The sequence below is a fragment of the Parasteatoda tepidariorum genome, chromosome 2, assembly GCF_043381705.1.
Source record: "Parasteatoda tepidariorum isolate YZ-2023 chromosome 2, CAS_Ptep_4.0, whole genome shotgun sequence".
In the NCBI taxonomy this organism is placed as follows: Eukaryota; Metazoa; Arthropoda; class Arachnida; order Araneae; family Theridiidae; genus Parasteatoda; species Parasteatoda tepidariorum.
The window spans coordinates 12,821,170-12,841,752 of record NC_092205.1 but is presented as its reverse complement, the minus strand read 5'-3'; the positions used below and the strand labels follow the sequence as shown (position 1 = coordinate 12,841,752).

At 30.6% G+C, this 20,583-nt stretch overlaps 1 protein-coding gene across 3 annotated transcripts in view; it reads right to left on the bottom strand.

Moving 5' to 3' along the window:
- Positions 1 to 738: 738 nt before the first annotated feature.
- Positions 739 to 20,583, bottom strand: part of LOC107455926 (uncharacterized) — a 91,911-nt gene continuing 72,066 nt past the window's right edge. For 2 of the 3 annotated variants that reach the window (XM_043046122.2, XM_071177180.1), the window contains exons 10-20: positions 19,557 to 19,649; positions 17,496 to 17,609; positions 14,787 to 14,967; positions 13,760 to 13,852; positions 12,044 to 12,114; positions 10,645 to 10,819; positions 8,718 to 8,894; positions 7,483 to 7,598; positions 6,082 to 6,221; positions 3,976 to 4,129; positions 2,696 to 2,990 (exon numbers count right to left, since the gene is read on the bottom strand). In XM_043046122.2, coding sequence (XP_042902056.2) covers positions 2,848 to 2,990; positions 3,976 to 4,129; positions 6,082 to 6,221; positions 7,483 to 7,598; positions 8,718 to 8,894; positions 10,645 to 10,819; positions 12,044 to 12,114; positions 13,760 to 13,852; positions 14,787 to 14,967; positions 17,496 to 17,609; positions 19,557 to 19,649 — 1,457 coding nt within the window. In that variant the 3' untranslated portion in view covers positions 2,696 to 2,847. Of the gene's footprint in view, positions 1,762 to 2,695; positions 2,991 to 3,975; positions 4,130 to 6,081; positions 6,222 to 7,482; positions 7,599 to 8,717; positions 8,895 to 10,644; positions 10,820 to 12,043; positions 12,115 to 13,759; positions 13,853 to 14,786; positions 14,968 to 17,495; positions 17,610 to 19,556; positions 19,650 to 20,583 lie in introns of those variants that run through there. The other variant, XM_043046121.2, reaches the window with a different exon arrangement.

Here is a 20,583-nt window from a genome sequence, read left to right as displayed (position 1 = left end):
TTATTTCCGACTGCTTTTATAATAATTTATATATGCAAGCAAAGTTTATGGCACCATTCTAAAGAGTGATTTGAATAGAAACTCTTTAAACTAAAAAATCTAAAGGTTCAGTGATGCGAATATTTTTAATAAATTTTTTAAATGTCTATTGAATCACAACATATTAGGACACTTTTTTTACAAAAATCAAGTTTATTTTCTACTGCTACCGTTCATAAATGTTAACCTATAAAGTGCAAGATTACGTTAAAATTCCAATGGGTAACAAAAATAGAAACTGTCAGCAGTGAAAATAATTTTAATATTTTTTTAAGTGCATATTGCACGATAGGACACTTAGATTAAAAAATAAGTTATTGCGCCTAAATTCGTGATATTATGTTTGCTTTTGTTTTCTACTTGTTGCTTTTTCTGAGTTTTTTGGTAATTAATATCTGAAAAAGGCTTTGAATAATCTTAATCAAAAAATAAACAATTTATAAACAGATTCTTGATTTACATAGCAAACGGTTTTTAGAGTTTTGAAATATTTTATTTATTGAACGTAATTTTATTTTGGGTAAAAGATTTCCTTTAAGATGTCAATTTGAAACATGTACAATCCACCAACTGTTGTAGGGTTAAGGCGGATTCGAAAGAAAAAACACAGGCATAGATTTTCCACTTTAACTGGTTTATAAATATATATATCTTTTAAAATTATGTTTGAATACTATTTGTAACACTATACACATTGAATGCATAAATAAAGAAAATCTTTATTATAAAATCACATACAATTTTCAAAGAGGAGGACAATGATGTAAGCACAAAAGGCATCCATTGTACAATAAATATCAAAAATAAATAAATATGGAAAAATTCTCGCGAATTTTTTTTATGCTTACAGCATTGTTTGAAATTCACACATAATTGGACAATGAGCGCTTCACGCACGTGGCGAAAGAATAAATACATATATAAAAAAGATATCAAGTAAAATAGCAGAAAGATTTTCTTCCGGGTCTGGCACATAAAAATTCATAATATTTCACAAACAATGCAAGACAGCTGCGAAGAAAGGGATGTTTTTTTTTCTGTCTTACTTTCTAAAATATTTTCAAAGACGTCAAATGAAATTAAAGGAAGATTAAACCCCAGGGAAATTCTTTCGAGCCCAGATAGAACCATCCTCCAGGAAAAAAAACTCAAATAAGTCCATAATTTTCTTCCAAATGAGACTTAAGATAATGTTATTAGCTGCCATAACGGGCCATCAGTTTTCTCGGTTTGTTTGGTTGGCCTTTTAAGAACGGCTGAACTCCGACTGGGCATCAATCATACAAAGCGCATTACCACATGGTATAAACAACTAATCGTTGCACATAAATTTATTTCGACATTTTTCTAGGCAATTACCATAAGATGAATGTGCTTGCGAAAATTGCTTAAAATAGTGAACATTGGTTGGATATACCATGTGATAAGGTGTTAAATAGGATGAAAGTTCTATCACATAATGAAATGGTATGTGCAATGGATATATGAGTAATACTATTATGAAACGTAAATTTGAGCATTCAACCAAAAGCTGCACTGCACGGATTTTAAAGAGTTATTTTAGACGTACGGAATTGTATTAATCTACGCAGTTATCTTCGTCTGTTCCTTCAGAGCAATCCCATCGATTGTCGCACATTTTGTAGGGTGGTATGCATCTTCCCAAGTTGCAACGCACGCCTTCGCATGTGTCGTTGAAGGGATGTTGAATATACTCAGAATCTGAAAAATATTTATGAGTTAAGAGGAAATGAAAGAAGATAATTATGAAATTTTCAAAAATTTGTGGACTAAATTATATCGAAACAAAATTGATAAATACGTCAATATAAATGTGCAACCAACTCTCAATATTTCGAACTAAAATCTAGTGATTAAAAATCACAACACAAACCACAAATCTTCCACAAATAGATTTATTGAAAAAAACTGTTTTAGCAACGGCTTTGAGCAATCAATTTATAGTGCCTATATGCAGCACAAATATTCATTTTCTATAAGCATGTAATTTAGATCTCGACTTAGCGTCGATCCCAGCTCAGAAGATATAGAAGAATTTGGCTAAACGAATTTGATTTGCTGAATTTATTACTCATTAATATTTCTATGTATTTATTTAGAGTATAAATCATTGGCCAGGTACAAACAGTCAAAAATTTATTGAAATTAACAAGCTAATTGCTTAATTTGCAACAAGCAAAAATTAACAAGAAATCAAAATTTGCTGAAAGTATGCAAAATCGTCAGGATACGAAAAATATAAATTGTTGCAAACAGATACCTGTTGACAAACCCCCTTCGCATCAATAGCCGCTTGGATTACGTGAAAAAATATATACTAACTTGAAAAACCTTTGTTCGAATGATCTGATTTTCAATCGAATATAATGAACTAATAGCCCTAAAATGCTAATTAGAGCAGGGGCTATTAGTGTATAAAAAAATTCGATCTTTTTACTAATAAATTTCTATATTTTGTTTTAACCAACTATTTATCCTCAAGAAAGCGATCGTGAGTGAAGTGTCCCAATATTTCATAAAATGCATAAAATATCAAATATGCAACTCCTTAAAACAGTCCATTTCTTAAACTACCGTTTATTGGAACATTTTTAATCAACTGGAAGCTCGATCACGAATAAAAATTCANGATAAGGTGTTAAATAGGATGAAAGTTCTATCACATAATGAAATGGTATGTGCAATGGATATATGAGTAATACTATTATGAAACGTAAATTTGAGCATTCAACCAAAAGCTGCACTGCACGTATTTCAAAGAGTTATTTTAGACGTATGGAATAGCTATTAATCGACGCAGTTATCTTCGTCTGTTCCTTCAGAGCAATCCCATCGATTGTCGCACATTTTGTAGGGTGGTATGCATCTTCCCAAGTTGCAACGCACGCCTTCGCATGTGTCGTTGAAAGGATGTTGAATATACTCAGAATCTGAAAAATATTTATGAGTTATAATGAAATGGTAGCTATTTATGAAATTTTCAAAAAATTGTGGACTAAATTATACAGAAACAAAGTTGATCAATCGGTCAATATAGATGTGTAACCAACTCTCGATATTTCGAACTAAAATCTAGTGATTAAAAATTCACAACACAAGCCACAAATAGATTTATTGAAAAAAAATATTTTAAAAACGGCTTTGAGCAATCAATTTACAGTGCGTATACAGTTTTATACAACACAAAATGTTCATTTTTTATAAACTTGTGATTTAGAACGCGACTTAGCGTCGAACCCAGTTCAGAAGGTACGTAGAAGAATTTGGCTAAGTAAATTTAACTAGCTGAATTTATTACTCATTAATATTCTAGGTATTTATTTAGAGTATAAATCATTGGCCGGGTACAAAGAGTCAAAATTTTATCGAAATTAACAAGTAAATTGTTTAATTTGCAACAAGCAAAAATTAACACGAAATCAAAATTTGCTGAAAGTATGCAAAATCGCCAGGATACAAAAAATATAAACTGTTACAAGCAGATACTTGTTGGCAAACCCCTTTCGCATCAATAGCCGCTTGGATTACGTGAAAAAATATATAGTAACTTGAAAAACCTTTGTTCGAATGATCCGATTTTCAATCGATGAAAAAAATTCGATCTTTTTATTAATAAATTTCTACATTTTATTTTAACCATCTATTTATCATCAAAAAATATAATTGCTTAGCGATCGTGAGTAAAGAGTCCCAGTATTTACATAAAATGCATAAAAAATCAAATACGCAACTCCTTATAAAACAGTCCATTTCTTAAACTTCCGCTTATAGGAACATTTTTAATCCTCAGGAGCTCACGACTGAAAATTTAAACTAATATCACATAACTTATTTCTGGTTGAAAGCTTCTTTACTTAAGTGCTATTTGTGTAAATTTTTTTTAAACTGGAATAAATATTGTAGTTCGGTACTTACCAATAACACTATTGATCCAGGAAAGATATCGTGCGACTTTGGTATAGACCCCTGGTCTTTCAGGTCTACCACAACCATCACCATTGCTTGTAACTCCCAGCAATATCCATCGACCATCATCTCTTTGGCACATAAGAGGTCCTCCAGAATCACCCTGTACGGGCAATAGAAACAGTTGTTTATACAATACAAAGAAAATATCTCTATATTATAAAAATCGTAATCTTAAAATCTGTTTTGGTTGTTTAACTTAACTTAATTTTGATTTGCTTCGCAAAAGCAATACGTTGCTGAACTAAAGAAACAGTGTAGTTCTTTTACCATGAGTTGGCACTTGACTCCGCCTTCATCACGTGGTTTCTGGATATACTATTTCACTATTTTATTGAGAAGGATATAAACAATTCTGAATAAGGTTGCTATTTGGCGATCGTATGAGAAAAATATTTATTTCGCAATCTTTATGTGCATTTTTTTAACATTTCAAAAATTTGATGACATTTCTCTCTTTTGAGTGAATAGTTTGCCCTTTTTGAGACATTTTGCTGCACTATATTTAACTAGTTAGAGTAACGAAAGGTATATTAGCAGATAAGGCAAAGTATGTGACTGGAAAAGAAATTCACTGTCTGCGTTTGGCGCGCACTAAGGATTGTCTCAATCTCAAGCGCAGAGAATTTTCTAATCTTACTCCCGCCCCGAAATGAACTCTTCGTCCGAGGAGGTGGAGCCAAGTGCCAGCTCCTAGTGAATGAACTACAGCTAAACTAAAGGAAGTAGTTAAAACTAGTTGCTATACTAAAGAAACAAAGTATTACAATGACGTGTAAAAAAGTACAGGGACTACGACGGAATAAAAAAAATTAGATTCGGCAATAAATTCAAAAATTGGTAACAGTAAAACTTGTATAGAAAAATATGATGTTTGGGTGATCTGTAAGCCCTCTGAAATGCAACTACGGAATTAAAAATTGATGTGCTGAAAGAGCCATTTCTTTCATTTGTGAACTTTTTTGCTTCTCAGCCTTTGCTTGTAACTTTTTCAGTCTTTTTTTTTTGCTTTAAATATTGACTACTTATCTATTGTTCCAGACAATTTGTTTTTTCCTCAAAAGAACTTTAATTCCTTATTTTATAAAAGTTCACGCTCCAGTAGCTGTCAATCAAAAATAGCAAAAAGAGAAAGATTATATGTCACCAGATTAATTTATATTGAATTTCTTAAAAAAAATAAATAAAGAGCGATAAAAACGGTTCCTTACTCGAATTGTTATAAGTAGCTTCTCGAAGTAAAATTACTTCTCATTTATTTCTTCTTACTGAATCATGTAAATTCGTATTAAAGTTTAGCTTCTTTTTTTTTTTTGTCAAGAACAGTTTATTATTTTTCAAACCTAAGCAAATGCCTATTTCGTTACGATTAGCATGTAAACATAATTTTCATACATAAAGCTACAATGCTTATATACTTAAAGAAGAAAATTTTTCAGTGTTTTGGAGGACAATATTGATGTTTAAGGGAAGGAAAAAACGCAGTCGTGAATAAGGAAACGAAGCAGGCAAGGAGCGCAGTCTTCAAGTATTTAAGAGAAATCTTACCAAGAACTAGTTTAATGAGCTAGTTAAATTTATACGAAGATATGAAAGTGTTTAGGATGAAAAACACAATTTTCATATAGGTAATAAGATGTATCTCTATATTGTGCTGTTTTAAAAGCTACTATCTGGTTACCTAACTATATTTGGTTACTTTTGGCTACCTGATTATTTAACTGCGCTATTTCGTAGTCTAATCGTGCTTTCTTGTTATCTAACTGTGCTTTCTGGTTATCTGACTGTGCTATTTAGTTATCTGACTGTGCTATTTACTATTCGATTACCTAAATCTGCTATATTTACTCATCCAAATATGCCATCTGTTATATGTCCCTTTAACTGCGAATTATGTGTGTTATGTGTCGATTTTAATGAACATTTCTTGAAACTTGTAACGAATCTGGAAATAATGTTAACGGACAGTTTGGTGTAAAAATGTTAAATTCTGACTTATTATATTTCTCTATGCATTTCAAGCCCTTTATATGTTTCATTATGTCAGTTGCTTACCAAACAAGCATCTTGCCCTCCGCGATCATATCCAGCACAGAACATATTATCGGTAATGTGGTACATAGAGAGAAAGATTATTTTCTTGCGACATTCCTCTGTAGATATGACTGGTAGCCGCACTTCCTGAAGACTGTCAGCTGAAATATCAATTTGATCAGAAAAGAGAACTTTAAACTTGCATAATGTAGTTAAAAACAAAAAAAATTATTCAATATTTCCAGTTCAGAGCATTGTTTTTAAATTTACAATTATAATTTTTCCATGAACTTAGTAATTGACCCATTTAAATCTTCTTTTTTTTTAATTTTATTTTATAACCGTCGTTGAACAGCTCACCCAATTTTTCTGGTTTACGACTACTGATGCTCAACTCCGTAGCCTTGTAAGTTTGAACCCAATCCAGAAGACTAGCGAACTCCTGGATGAACTAGTGGGTGAAATTTGCCTTCGTGGAGAACTTTTTGAGCAGAAAATACTTGGTGATAATAGTCTAGCAACATAAGTGGTTTCTCGTTGTTCGAAAAAGTTTGAATTCCACGCTGTATTAAAATTTCCTGATTTTAAAACTTGAACTTAAAAACGAACAAATCATTAAAAAATAACCTCAGTATTTAGTAGTTAAACTGAGTACATTTTAAAATTAATAAAAAAAATCTATTAAGCATTAGACATCTTTTATATTTTATGCTAGCTGAATATCCGCTTTTCGATAGAAAAGTAAACGATCAATAAACCACTACTGAGAAACACTGCGAAATCATCCACAAAAGATATTATTTATGTATAGATATATATATATAAATAATTAAAACTCATTGTTTTTCTTAATTTTTTACGTTTTTCACTTTTTATCTTTTTTGTATTTATTNTATATATATATATATATTAAACGGTCATTTCGAGAAGTGTACTGTTTTAAAAAATTACCGATGCTTTTTTGTTTTCAAGCTTCTTACTTTAACACCAATAGCACCATTTGTTACGTAGCTTTTTCTTTTTAGGATTTTTTGTCACACATTCCATTTTTCTTTCTTTTTTTGGTATTCTAGAACAGTTTATAGGTACAATTTTTTTTTCCGGAATGTAAAATCTGAAATAAAATATGAATTGATGCGGAAATAATATAGTTAGGGCATTTGGACACATCAATGTTACTGGTCCACTGAATGGTTGATTTTTCTACCCTTTTTTCCAACCTTCTTTCTTTTAATGTAAAAATAACTATCTTGTAATCTATCTTCAGATGCAGTCATTTGTTTTCTTTGGATTTAAACCAATTTTGATATAGAGATCTTCAAATTCAAAATGTATTCTTAACTTGCTACATACCACTTAAAACATACCATACATTAGTTTATATTGGTACATATATTTATTGAAATAAATAGGTGTACTCACGGAACGTATGTCCTATCTCGAACAATTTTCCCCATCCAACAACCGAACAATTTTTTCCATGCCACAAGTTTGCATCTTCACTTTCCAATGGTAAACACAAGGGGCGCAAATAGTCACTAAAAATAAAAAAATAATCATTATATTTAAATATTTATGAGGTGAAAAAATAATAATCGGCCTGCACGTTACGCGACTGACTTTTAAGCGTTAATACAAATAAGCATAATACTGAATGTGCAGGACACAGATTTTTAGGACTAACACTTGAAGATATCGTACATTAAATGGGAGCATTATTTTTTATTTGATGCAACTTTCTTGCTGAGGCTGAATTCGTATCATTTCTTACTCTAGTCAATGTCCGATTTAGCTCGGATGACCGCCTGATTTACGCTATAATATATAATCTTATTATATTATAATCTTATAAATTACAAAGATTGTTTAAGTAAAATGCAAAAATTTGCTCACACATTAATATTTATGGACATGCATTTTATACTTAAAATCATATAGCTTAAGGAACTCAATATACCTCAAATTTGATTAAAAATTATAAAAAGTTTAAAAGAAAAGTTTCTTAGTTAGTGGTAGTTAATTGCATTGTTTTTTTATTTAAATTTTAAAACTAAATTTGAAGTTTACTGAGGTAAAAAGGCAACACTAAAAACAGCACATCAAATTTTATTTTTACAAATAAATCGAATTAGACGAAAATTAAGTAATGAAAAATTACGTATAGAGAATAACTGATTTAAAGGTTAAGAAATACATTGCCTGTGTTTGTATTTGCTCTTTATAAAATCTAATGAAAATTAAACAATTAGTTTAATTTGATTACAATGCGATTAAGAAGGATTCAAAAAAAATAAATTGAAGAAATTGAAGAAATTTTAAAACCTTGGAAACACGTAATACCTATTATGGCATCACAATTCATTAAACCGTTAACCCTCAAAAAATCGAGAGCCAGAAAGGGAGAAGCTTCATAATAAAGCTTGTCGTTGTGACTTGTGCTCCAACTGTCTGACAAAGTCAGACAAGATCCATTAGACCATTAATCCTCCGAAAATCAAGAACCATAAGTGGAGAAGCTTCATAATAAAGCTTGTCGTTGTGACTTGTGCTCCAACTGTCTGACAAAGTCAGATAAGATCCATTAGACCATTAACCCCCTGAAAATGAAGAACCAGAAGGGGAAAAGCTTCATATTAAAGTTTTAAATAAGCAATTACCTGAAAAGAACTGGACGATCCATTCTGAGAAGGGAGATATCATTTATAAATCCTTTGTCCACATATTCCGGATGCAGAATGATTTGTTCTATTCGTCGAATTTGCTCCGAAGGCGATGGCAACTCCGATCCTCTTCTTAGCAACCCTAACCGTGCTGTCCAGAAAGCATTTTGGGTGCTAAAAATAGAAGAAAAAATTGCATTAAAGAGATATCAAATTTCAAGTTTTTTTTTTTTTTTTTTTTTTTTTTTTACAGTGGAAAAAAAAACAATCCCGAGAGAAATAAGTATCTTCCAACAAAAGTGAAACAAATGGAAGAAACTCTTCATCGAAAAGAAATATCAAATATTAAAACAGTTTTTTTAAATAGTTTATAATTACAATCTAGTTTAAGTAATAGTAAAATGAAACCTCTCTGGAGCTAAAACTCTCAATTCCATAATTAAATGGTCATTAATGGAAGTTGCTCGTTCTTAGAGATTACCTCCATTGACTTCAAAATTGTTATCGAAGGTATATGATTTTTTGCAAACCATATTAATTTCAGTCAGTGTCACTTTCTTGGAGGGGAAATACCACTTCCTGTTGGCGTCTTGAAAAGACTTATGGATGAATAAAATTTAGGATCTATAAAAATGATCCCAACTAATATAATTATGTGTAAAAATAAACTTACCAAATATGAATGATAAAGCTATTTTAAATAAATAAACATGTTTTTTGTTTAAGCTTACATTTAATTTTTTATCATAAAAATTTGTTAGCTTTAAAAAATAAGCAGTGGTGTGAGTTTGAGTTACTTATTTTTTTGAAAATTTTTTTTTTCTAATTTAACTTTCAACTCTAAAAGTAAATCATTGATAGCATTGTTTTTAGAGTATTCTAACAGCAACATGAAGTTGTATCGTCAGAAATAGTTCTCTAAATAAGAGCCTGACACAAGTACTTAGAATATATTTCAATCTCTTTATTTGTTTTTGTTAAATTTTTGTTTTGATATTTTTTCGCATTTCCTTGTTTTACATTTTCGGCATTTGGCGGAGATGCTTGCCAAGTCGTTGTGAGAGGTTTAATGGTCTTTCTTAAAGGTTTTCTTCAACACAAAGCCTATGGAAAAAAATTTCTTGCCTCCCAAAAGGGGTAGTAAATAGAGGTGGTCTTTCCTCTAGGTTTCAAAGTTTTAGTTTCCAAGCTATTTAATATTTGATGTTCAAATAATAGAAAACGTTAAAGTAACAAATGAAAAGAGAAATAAAATTAAAGAATTTCTTAAAGAAATTATAAAATAAATATAGTTCTTCAATATTTTTTTAAATTAGTGTAGTAGAATCTAAACCTATCAAGAAGTGTTAAAACCACATAATCAAATTTTATTAATACTACTAAATTAACAAGAATCACATAATACGAAAAATCACATATTGTAGTCACAGTTACAAATAGTTATTCGCAGTTACACTATACCAATTTTTATAATCAAATGCAGTTAAGTATGAATACTCAAAACGGCTATTAAATATTAAAAAATATAAAAATTCTCTATAAAACTAAAATAAATATGAAAATAATTTTTGTCAAAAAATAGTAGACATATATTACTTAACTTTTGGGTGCAACACGGCTCTCTGGTGTTACATTAAGTTTTACTACTCTTAAACTATTCTTATTACAATTAGTAATAATATTACAATTAATAATATTAATAATATAAATATAACATTAAGTTAAACTATTCTTATAATACTAATTGCTAGACGATTGTATTACTAATTTTCACCTTCCTTCATTTCGTTCTATTTTCCTATTTTGTCCAGTTTCTTACAGTTTTTCTCAGTGTCGTTCAGTGTTCAGGTAAAAAATTTAATCCAGAATGACAGATTAAGAGATCAAGGACTTTAAAATGAATTAAAGCTTCGTAATACTTTACCTATAAAAGCAATGTCCGGCCGATACAAGCCAAATGTCCGAGATTAAAACGGCACCACATTGAAAATCTCCTTCCTTGTACAAAGCTACCTGCCAAGGCCAAGAACCACTATTTGCACTTTGTCCACCAACAATTCTCCTTCGAATTGCTAAGCCCATCGGTCTGTGTCCACAATCTGAACAACAAAGCAATTTTCTTTTGTTCATACTACTATAATCAGTGTAAATAGAACAGTAGTCTCAAGATCACACGATTACCCCACTCTCCATACTTTCTTTCTCTCCGTTACCATGGTATTCGCAAATTTTGCCTTTTCCCTACGCCCGTTTATTTTCACTTCTTACTGAAACCTATTGCCAGTAGTCGGAAATAGCACACTGCAAGTAGTGAGACTACTGTAGTCGCTACTTTTTTCGTAGTTTGCAATGTAGTGTGCTACTTTTTTTTTAAAAAATTAGTGTAGTGAATAGTGCGAACAGTAGTTTGTAGCGATTCCCAGCTACTACTTTTTATGTTAGTTTAGCATATGAACAGGGTTCTAACACAACTAATGTTTCGAATTTGATGGGTATAAATCATCGCGGGTCTGTCCAAGAAGACAATTTTAAATGCCCCAGGGACTGTGAGTTAACAAGAACTGAGTATTTAGAGTCACGTATAACTAATATTTAAGCTAGCCATTATGAATATTAGATAATTTATCACTTTCGTCACACTTTCTTAGGCGTATGTATACCTGTAAAATGTTATAAGTTATTTCAGAGGAAGGAAACATATTTTCGGTGTACTTTATTTATTAGAGAAAATATTAGAGCAATTAACAACTAAAAAATTGTAAATATTTGATAATTTCGCAGCATCTCTTAAACTAAATATTCGCTGTCAAAAAAGGGATACAAAGTGGAAGACCAAATGAATAAATTAGAGGAAAAAAATGTTTTAGAATAACAAAAAGAGTCAAGTAAACATGAATAAATATTTTTAAATAATTCTTCATGCTAAGTATAAGCCAATTTTTTATTCAAAATCATTTTGAACATAATATGTGAATTAATTTCTCCTGCCGTGTAAATTATACAGGGGTAAATTAGTTTCCTTAAAGTAATGGACTACAACTCCAAAGTAGTTTGTAGTCTCTACATTTTACAAAAAAGTAGTTGCAGTTAACTATTGCAACAAAATAGTTGTAGTAAACTACGAAAAAAATGTAGTTTTGTACGACCTTTGCGAAAAAAGCAAGATTTTTCCGTAACGAAGAGGGAAATATTGCGGAGAGTGGAAAAATCGTGTAACCTTGAAACGCCTATTCCACTTATAAAGAGTACAATAAGGTTTGCTTTAAAGTAAAGTTACAAAAAAGGATATTTTATAATTTAAAAAAAAAAACTAGTATAATTACCCAAGGATTTACAACGAACTCTCATGACATCTCTGGTGTGACATGATGATGGTTCAAATATGGCACTTGATCTAATTAGATTAGAAATACATATGAAATGAATGCCTAATTTAGCTTGGACGCCGTACAAATATTTGTATAGTTATACAAAATGTTTCAAATATTAAATGCTTCGCAATTTTTTTAAAATTAAAATTGAACAGATTCAATTAGAAGCCAGTATTCTCAAATTTTCATTTATTGAGTTAAATATACACTTATTTAATCAGTATATAAATTAATGAATAAATGATAATAGTGTAGAATATTCATCTATATACAAAATTAATTCGTGCAATTTAAATACTTTTTATAATGAACTTTGACAATTCTTTCATACTTAATGATTCCAGAATTAGCTATTTTTGTAGCTTCAAATCCAATCGGAGTACTTGGCTGCATACCAATCAGCAGAATATGTGACAAAAGATTCTTTAATAAGTCAATTATTTATTAAGGAAATATTTCAAAAATATTTTTTAACAATAAGATATACATATTTTTTTAAATATAAAGCCAGTGCTAAAAATAAACCAGTTGCCATAGTTTTCATAAATGGTACAGTCTGTTATTGTAGTTTTCTTACTATGGTATTTATCTATGATGTTGCTACTTGAGAAGTAATGTCTCCTAACATTAAATGGAAAGGTTTCGTCAAAATGCACTAAGTATGCGTTTGCAGATTTACTTTTCAGATAAGGTTATTTCATCATTCAAATAATTATAAGTTGATTAAATCTGNCATGTGAGCGGGGCTACCCGAAATCCAATTTTTTTTGTAAATTTGTAATTACTCGAGCAATTTTTAGCATATAAACTTCTTTCTTCGTGCAAATTAAACTTAAGACTACATACTTTAATGCTGTATGTATAGAAAAAATTATTTTTTTAGTATTAAAATGAAGTTTAATCGAAACATTCAACCATTTTTTCTTAATTTCATGACTACTGTATTCAACATATTTTCAAAACTATTGTTTACCATGTTAACAGCTGCATACATACTTGAAACTTTGAAAATAATCTTTTTTTAATATAACAATTAATGTCCGATGGCCCATTGACTTGAAAAAATATTCTATACATATGAAATTGATTGTGGGCGGTGGTACCCGCTGGGCGGGGCTACCCGACTCTCCCCTATATACGAAGTTATTTCATGCAATTTAAATATTTTATATAATAAACTTTAACAATTCATTTATACCTAATGATTCCAGAATCAGCTATTTTTGTAGCTTCGAATTCAGTCGGAGTACTTGGCTGTACTAATCAACAGAATATGTGACAAAAGATTCTTTAATAAGTCAATTATTTATTAAGGAAATATTACAAAAATATTTTTTAACAATAAAATGTACATAATTTTTTTTAATATAAAGCCAGTGTTAAAAATGAATCAGTTGCCATAGTTTTCATAAATGGTACTGCCTGATATTGTAGTTTTCTTACTATGGTACTTATCAATAATGTTGCTAAACTTGAGAAATAATATCTTCTAACATTAAATGGAAAGGTTTCGTCTAAATGCAGTAAGTATGCGTTTGCAGATTTACTTTTCAGATAAGGTTATTCTATCATTCAAATAATTATAAGTTGATTAAATCTAAATATATAATCATTATTTAAATAGTCAATAAATAAAAAGCACATGCAAGATAATTTAAGGAAACTCACTTTTTCGAAGGACTTCCCAGTGTATGTGAAATGGAGAAGTATTGTTCTTCTTCAGTCCTGGAATCATGAGCTCGTGATGAAGTCGATACAGTCCTGTAATACAAAATTCTTCCTTCACAAATACAAAATTTAAATTTAAAATTTCTGACCACGATCAACTCCATGGAATTCCTACCACCTTATCTAGATAGCGAAGTAAAAAATATTAACATTACTCACCAAACTTCACGCAATATAAATCGGTTTTTAAAGATTTAAATAGCATCACATTTACGTACGACTACATTTTAAAGGCTAACAACACTGTGAAGTTTTCAAAAAATACATTTATATTACTTTATTGTTCGTAAATTAAACAGCATACAAGTTTGATAGCGTTACCAAATTTGAAACTCATTATCTATTTTAAGAATTTTCAGAATAGTATGAACGTTACTTAAAGATAAATTCAAAAAATATTTTGACACGGAAAAACAAAACAAAATCGAAATAATCACTAGTGAGAAAATTGGGTTTCGCAAAATCAAAGCCCGTTTGAAAGTTGAAATGCGGTTATTCAAAACAATTTTAAATTTCTCTCAAAACGAAACAACTTTTATGCACGTTTCTTTAAGAAATTTCGTACTTTTTTGACAATTTTTGTTGACAACGATTTTAAATATATAAAATATGCATGTAAAAGGTAGGGATTACAGAACACTTTGAAAAGAGGACTTTGAATAGAGCTTTCTGCATTAGCTGCAAGCATTTATGAAATTTTAAATGACGTTATCTGAAGAAAAAAAAACGCTTTTGATGCTAGTAGACACGATAACTTCAAATTTTAATCGATTTAAGCAACAATTAACTGCTTTTTTATATAAAGTGTGCTAGCAGTATAGTACGCAAGTGGCATTTTTGTTTTTAGATCATTTAATTAATTTCGAATCCCAGATCATCCAGTGTGTAGCGCCTGTGTAACGTTAACTCCCAAATAAAAAGTTAAAAATGGAAAATTATCTGAAATTAGTGTCAGAAAATACAGTACCTGTAAGTAAGGGCACTGCAAACAGCTTTTCCTAATTCGTCCATTTTCTTTTGAAGTGAGTCTGAATCATGAAGGCTGTCCAGGCAAAGTTTACCCCACTGTCCTTCTTTTCGAACCATTAAATACCCTTCTGGCCGATAATGAATATCCTGAGCTTCTGTTACTGACTCAGCCAATTTCACTGAAAAATTATGAACGTTCCTTATTTTAATTACACATTCAAGCGAATAAATTACAGTTTTTAATTGCTAGTAATAGCAAAAAATTTAAGAAGGCCATGAAATAAGAACAAAAAGGAAAAGAAAGGAACGTTTTGCTGCATTATTCTTAGGAAACGAGATCATTTCCACTTACTTTTAAAATTGGATATTAAGTTTTTAATTTCAACTTGAACAAAACAGATTCTAATTTTGAACTCAGAATAATAGATAACACTTGGAATCTATTTATTCATAGCTCGAATTATCTGAAATCTGCTGTTCTGAATCATAGTTTTACTATGAAAAACTATAAAACAATGTTGTCATAACATTCATTTGCAGAAATGAATGGTTAAAGTTTAAAAACAAAATTAACATATTCTCGAAGAAAATTCAGTTTGAATCGTGAAAAAACAATGATTACTTAGCTTATCTTTCAGAAGCATCATCCACTGACAAACCTTGTAATTAATTTTGAAATTTTGTGAAAATTAAGAAACTAATTTCGTGCATTTTTATCTACTTCCTATACTTAGTAAATAAGATTTAATGTTAAAAATAAATGGTTGTTTGTATGATAGAAAAAAGTGCAAATACTGAAATAAAATTAGAGTCAAAGATTGTATTTGTAATCGATAAAGCTTGAAAGTCGTTAATTGTCTCATTTGCGTAATCAAGAATTTTCTGTGATTTACATTGGTAACTGGATCCTTAACGGTTTCCGTATCTTAACAGTTCATAACTTTGTTTCTCCCTATAATTCTATCAACTATATAATATATCATATATGTATCCTCTATATATATGATATCATATCACATATATATGAACTTTATATATATAATTAGCTGTTTTTTATTGCACCATTATTGATATTTTGATTACAGCATAATTGATTTTTTGATTGCATCACTTAATTCCTTAGTTGTGAAAAAATAAATGACATTTTGCTAATTTTCGTAATTGTAATATTTTAAACTGTTTAATTCTTTTTATAGTTTCCAAGGAGATTGATGATTGATTCTAACAACTAATGTGTTAACTGTGATAACCTGACTTTTTAGACACATAACTGTGATAACCTGACGAAAAATAAATCGCATGTTAAAATAAACATGAAAAAACAAATGTTACTGTTGAACCATCAAAAAATTTATTTTTATTTTACTGAGTGCCGAGTAGGTAATGCACAGATTATTTAGGTAGTTGGCAGCTTAAGTAATTCAAGAAATTAAAACCTTTTTCCTCACATTAACGAACCTATACATTAGCTAGATATTTTCTGATTTCTACATTCTAGCAGTAACACACGTATGCTAAAATGCATGCATAAATTGACTTACTTCAGTGTTATAAAATAGAACAAGTAAACGAAAGTGGCACAAAATATATTATATGCAACAGCAAAAAATATACATTTTTAATGTTTGGAATATTTACAACACACATTGTGATAAATGTTTTCTTTAAAGGTTAAATTTCAAACTCTTAGTGATCAAAAAAAGGTTAATTTCATCTTTGTTTTCACTCCATTTGTCATTTAACAATTGTCTTAATTTAAAATCTCCACATTCCTTCGCAGTTTTTCTGACTAGGAGACGTTGTAAACGTTTTTTTACTCGCTCTTTAAGCCCGAATATCAAAAGATTTCCCAAATCGGCGATCAATCCCCTGCCAGTTTTGCGAATTTGAGATGTTCTAGTTGCTCTCATACTGCCTCACTCACAGTACTTTCATAACTAGTAAAATGAGTTAACTGTGGTTGTTAAGCACGGTTGTATACACTTGTTACTTTTCGAACTTTTCTGCAATCGTCGTCTAACAGTCGAATGTTTAGTTCCATCAAAAGAAATATTGAAGATATTTTGAATATTGAAAATCCCACCGAAGTCACTACGAAACGAGTGGTGAACAAAAGCAGAATTTGCACTTTCTGATCATCTACGAAATACAGAATAACAAAATACGTATGCAACTACTGCAACAAGGGTATTTGTGAAGACCACACTTTTAACATCTTCCAAGTGTGAAAATCATCATTTTTATCACATTTTAATTTAAATATAATGGTGGGAGGCGGGCGTTCAGTGGATTGAGCGCTCACCTCCCAATAAGGTAATACGGGTTTGAATCCCCGCTTTGGCTGGTGGAAACGAATTCCGAAGAGTGCTGACATAAAATATCCTCAGTGGTAGAAGGATCGTGGGTTAAAGTCCATATTGACGTTTTGGGCCATTTTCATAATAAATATTGACAGCGCTGGCTTCAAATAGGCTAAACTTGACCTAAAAATCATGAGTAACAGTTGCAAACTCACAGCAGTTATAAAAATACCATTATTATTCGTAAAAATAAAGCATTATATATTACGACGGAGCCTTCGAAAAACTGTCTTAGGGTTGCATTCTATCTTCGGGGGATGGGGAGCGTCAGCGAAAAGGGGTTGAAACCTACAAGTCATTTATATTTTGAAAGATATCAGTTTATATTTGAACACGATTGTATTTACCACAATATTTTTCATCAGTTCCCATCGGACAATTGTTTTCGCCGTCACAGACTTGAGATGTGTTGATGCAGAATTTTGTTTGAGGACAGATGATTTGATCCGGACCACACCATGCTAAGAAATAAAAAAAAGAGACATGTAATTTATTATTGTCAATGTCATTAATGTTTTGAAACGAACAGAATTTTTCATTAAAAAGTACACTCAGTTTTGCATAAAAATATCAGAAAAGGGAAAAGGAATAGTTAGTGGAAGCTAGAAGATTTAATGTGGCCAGGATAGCCTGGTTGGTAGATAGGATGGCCAGGATAATTTCATTGGGCCCATGTCCAAGACGTCGTGTCTTTAATACTGCCCGGTGAATATTCCCCATGCAGTAAATCGTGACTGGCGAAAAATTAAATCTGTCGGGCCACAAAGTCCTCCATGTTCCCATAACAAATCATATCTCAGGGTACAGAGTTGTAGATTAAGCGCTGGATTGTTCTCTAGTTCAGGTCAAAATTACGATCTGTGGATGAATGAATGTGTCCGCCCTATAAGCGGACGTTGACGCTTATAGGGCCATAGATGGCGCTACTGAAACGCGCACTCTGCCTTAAATTCGCTTGGTTTTACCAAGCAGGCTTACTGGTATTGGCAAGTGGCATTAGAAACAGTAACAATAGAATATTTAATAGAAAATAAGGAGTTGAAGCTATTGCCACTAAAACTTGGAAATCTTTTTTTTCGTGCACATTATCTAAATCTGCATATTAATTAGTTTTATCTTAAAAAGTATAGACTCAAGTGTTTCCTGCAATTTATCTAGGCTCGCACGCTAACGGTTTTCATTCCGTTAAAGTGGGAAAGTTTTTTTCCTTCTATCAACTCATTTGTTAATTGTTAAATTCATTGCTCAGGTACCGAGCAATAAAAAAGACGTAAAAATAATTGATATTTACGTTGAAATATGAGCTATTAAAATGTATCAAAAAGTCATTATTTAAATGCGTGATTAGAAACTTACGTACCATAATAAAATAGTAGTTAAAGTAACGGAATCGTGAAAATCACGCAGAGGAACATTGAAATAATTGCAAAAGAAAAATATATTAAATTTGGGATGAAATTTAGAGCCGAATAAGCTATTATTGAAATGCGTGATTTGAAACTATTCATAATAAACACCGGAATTTTTAAAACTATGTGGAATGCATTGCAGAAACTGCTGAAAAAATTATTGAAAAATAACTTGGATTTATTATTAAATTGTCACAAATAAATTACTTCCAAAAGAGATCAATGAAATGCTCGATTTATAAATCAAGTCGTAATATAGTAATAAATGCATAGAAATTTAAAAATAAACGCAAGGCAATTGGTAGTTTTGGCAAAAACCCAAAAACGTCACTTGGATTTAAAACGAAATAGGCTAAAATAAGGGGGAGTCAAAAAATGATTACTCAAATTCGAAGTTTGTGTATCGTAATATCGCATAAAAAGTATTGGGTTTTTTAAAACCTTGCAGAATTTCGTAGCAATAACAGTTGAAAGAGCAATCTAGAAACAATATAAATTTACGATAGAATCTGCACAAATTGAGTGCATTAAAAAGCGATTACTCAAATTTGCAATTCAAAATTTTCGTATTTTTTTTACTTTTCGAAGCAAAAAAATTTCATTGTGTTCATAGTTAGCTAGATAAACTTCACAATAGCTAGATAATCAGTAGAACAATTGATTTCTACTCTTTAGAAGTAGCATAGCTAAGGACACGATTTCACACATCTGTTGGATAATGGAAAAAACCCTGTGTTTCTAAAATAGGAAATCATAATATATTCTTCGTAAAATAAAAAAATGTCTTTTAATGCAATGAAAAAATTGAAAAATTTAATTAAATTACTAGTATGCATCAAATTCTGAAATTTTATCCACAAAACTAATTTAAAATTTGGAAATTCCAAAGGAACGAAGTAAAATTAAATGATACAATCAAAGTATTTTAAAAACAATGCTAGGCATTGAAAGATTAAATGTAATATTTCAACGTTATATGACTGCTTGAAAAATACTTACGACAATTATTTTCATCACTTAAATCTTTGCAATCAGGTATGCCATCACATATTTTTTGAGATTGTCCCATCACTTTTAAGAGTTCAGAGCATGCTGCACAAAATAAAAAATACTTCATCAGTTTCCATATCATTCTTCAATGTTTGTTAAATTATTTGTAAAAAACCCTTTTCATAGAAGTTTTTTTCCCCCTTTGAACTAGAAACAGAATATATACAGTGTATTTCATAACTATGTATGTTTTTTAAATTTATTTGAAGAAAAAACCAAACACTATCTGATGAATTGCTATTACATGAGACAGAATTAAGAACACAAAAAAATTATCTAATTGCTGGAGGGGGTGGAACTTGGTGTTTCTAATAATATTTTTTGTCATCTCTCAATTTCTGATCAAACAGAGTTTGATATTTTTAATCTCACCTTCCACCTAAACTAGTGCAAAAGTGTCTAGACAGGAAATTTTTATACCCTTAATCAGATATGAACGGACGTGACTCGGTCTAAGTCTATATAGTCTAGGAGCTTAAAAAAAATTGGAAAGCTGTCACTTTTAGTTAATTTTTAAAAGAGGGTGCAACCCTGAAACGGTTAATAAGTTGCGATTGAGCAGTGGTGGCTTAGGAGATGGAGCGCTCGCCTCTCAATTAGGAACCAAGTGCAAATCCCAGCTTACGAATTATGTTCCCGGCTCGCACCGACCACAGATCTAACGTCAAATATCCTCAATGATAGACAGATCATGGGTTAGAATCCCTTTGCCGTCTGGCTAGTCTTGAGAGGTTTTCATTATTTTCCTTTCCATATTACACAAATGTGTGTGAATTCCATCAAATATTTTCCTTCTTTTCTGGGTTGAGTGCCAAATAACAAGGCTACGGAATGAGCGTTGAGAGTCACAACCCCGATAATAGGTAGGATGCTCAAAGCCAAGTATAAAATAGGTTGATAAGCCTTTCAAGTTTCATTTGACAATCAAACTGGTTTAGGTTTTTTCTGTCTCGCCTTCCTATATACTTGGTGGAAA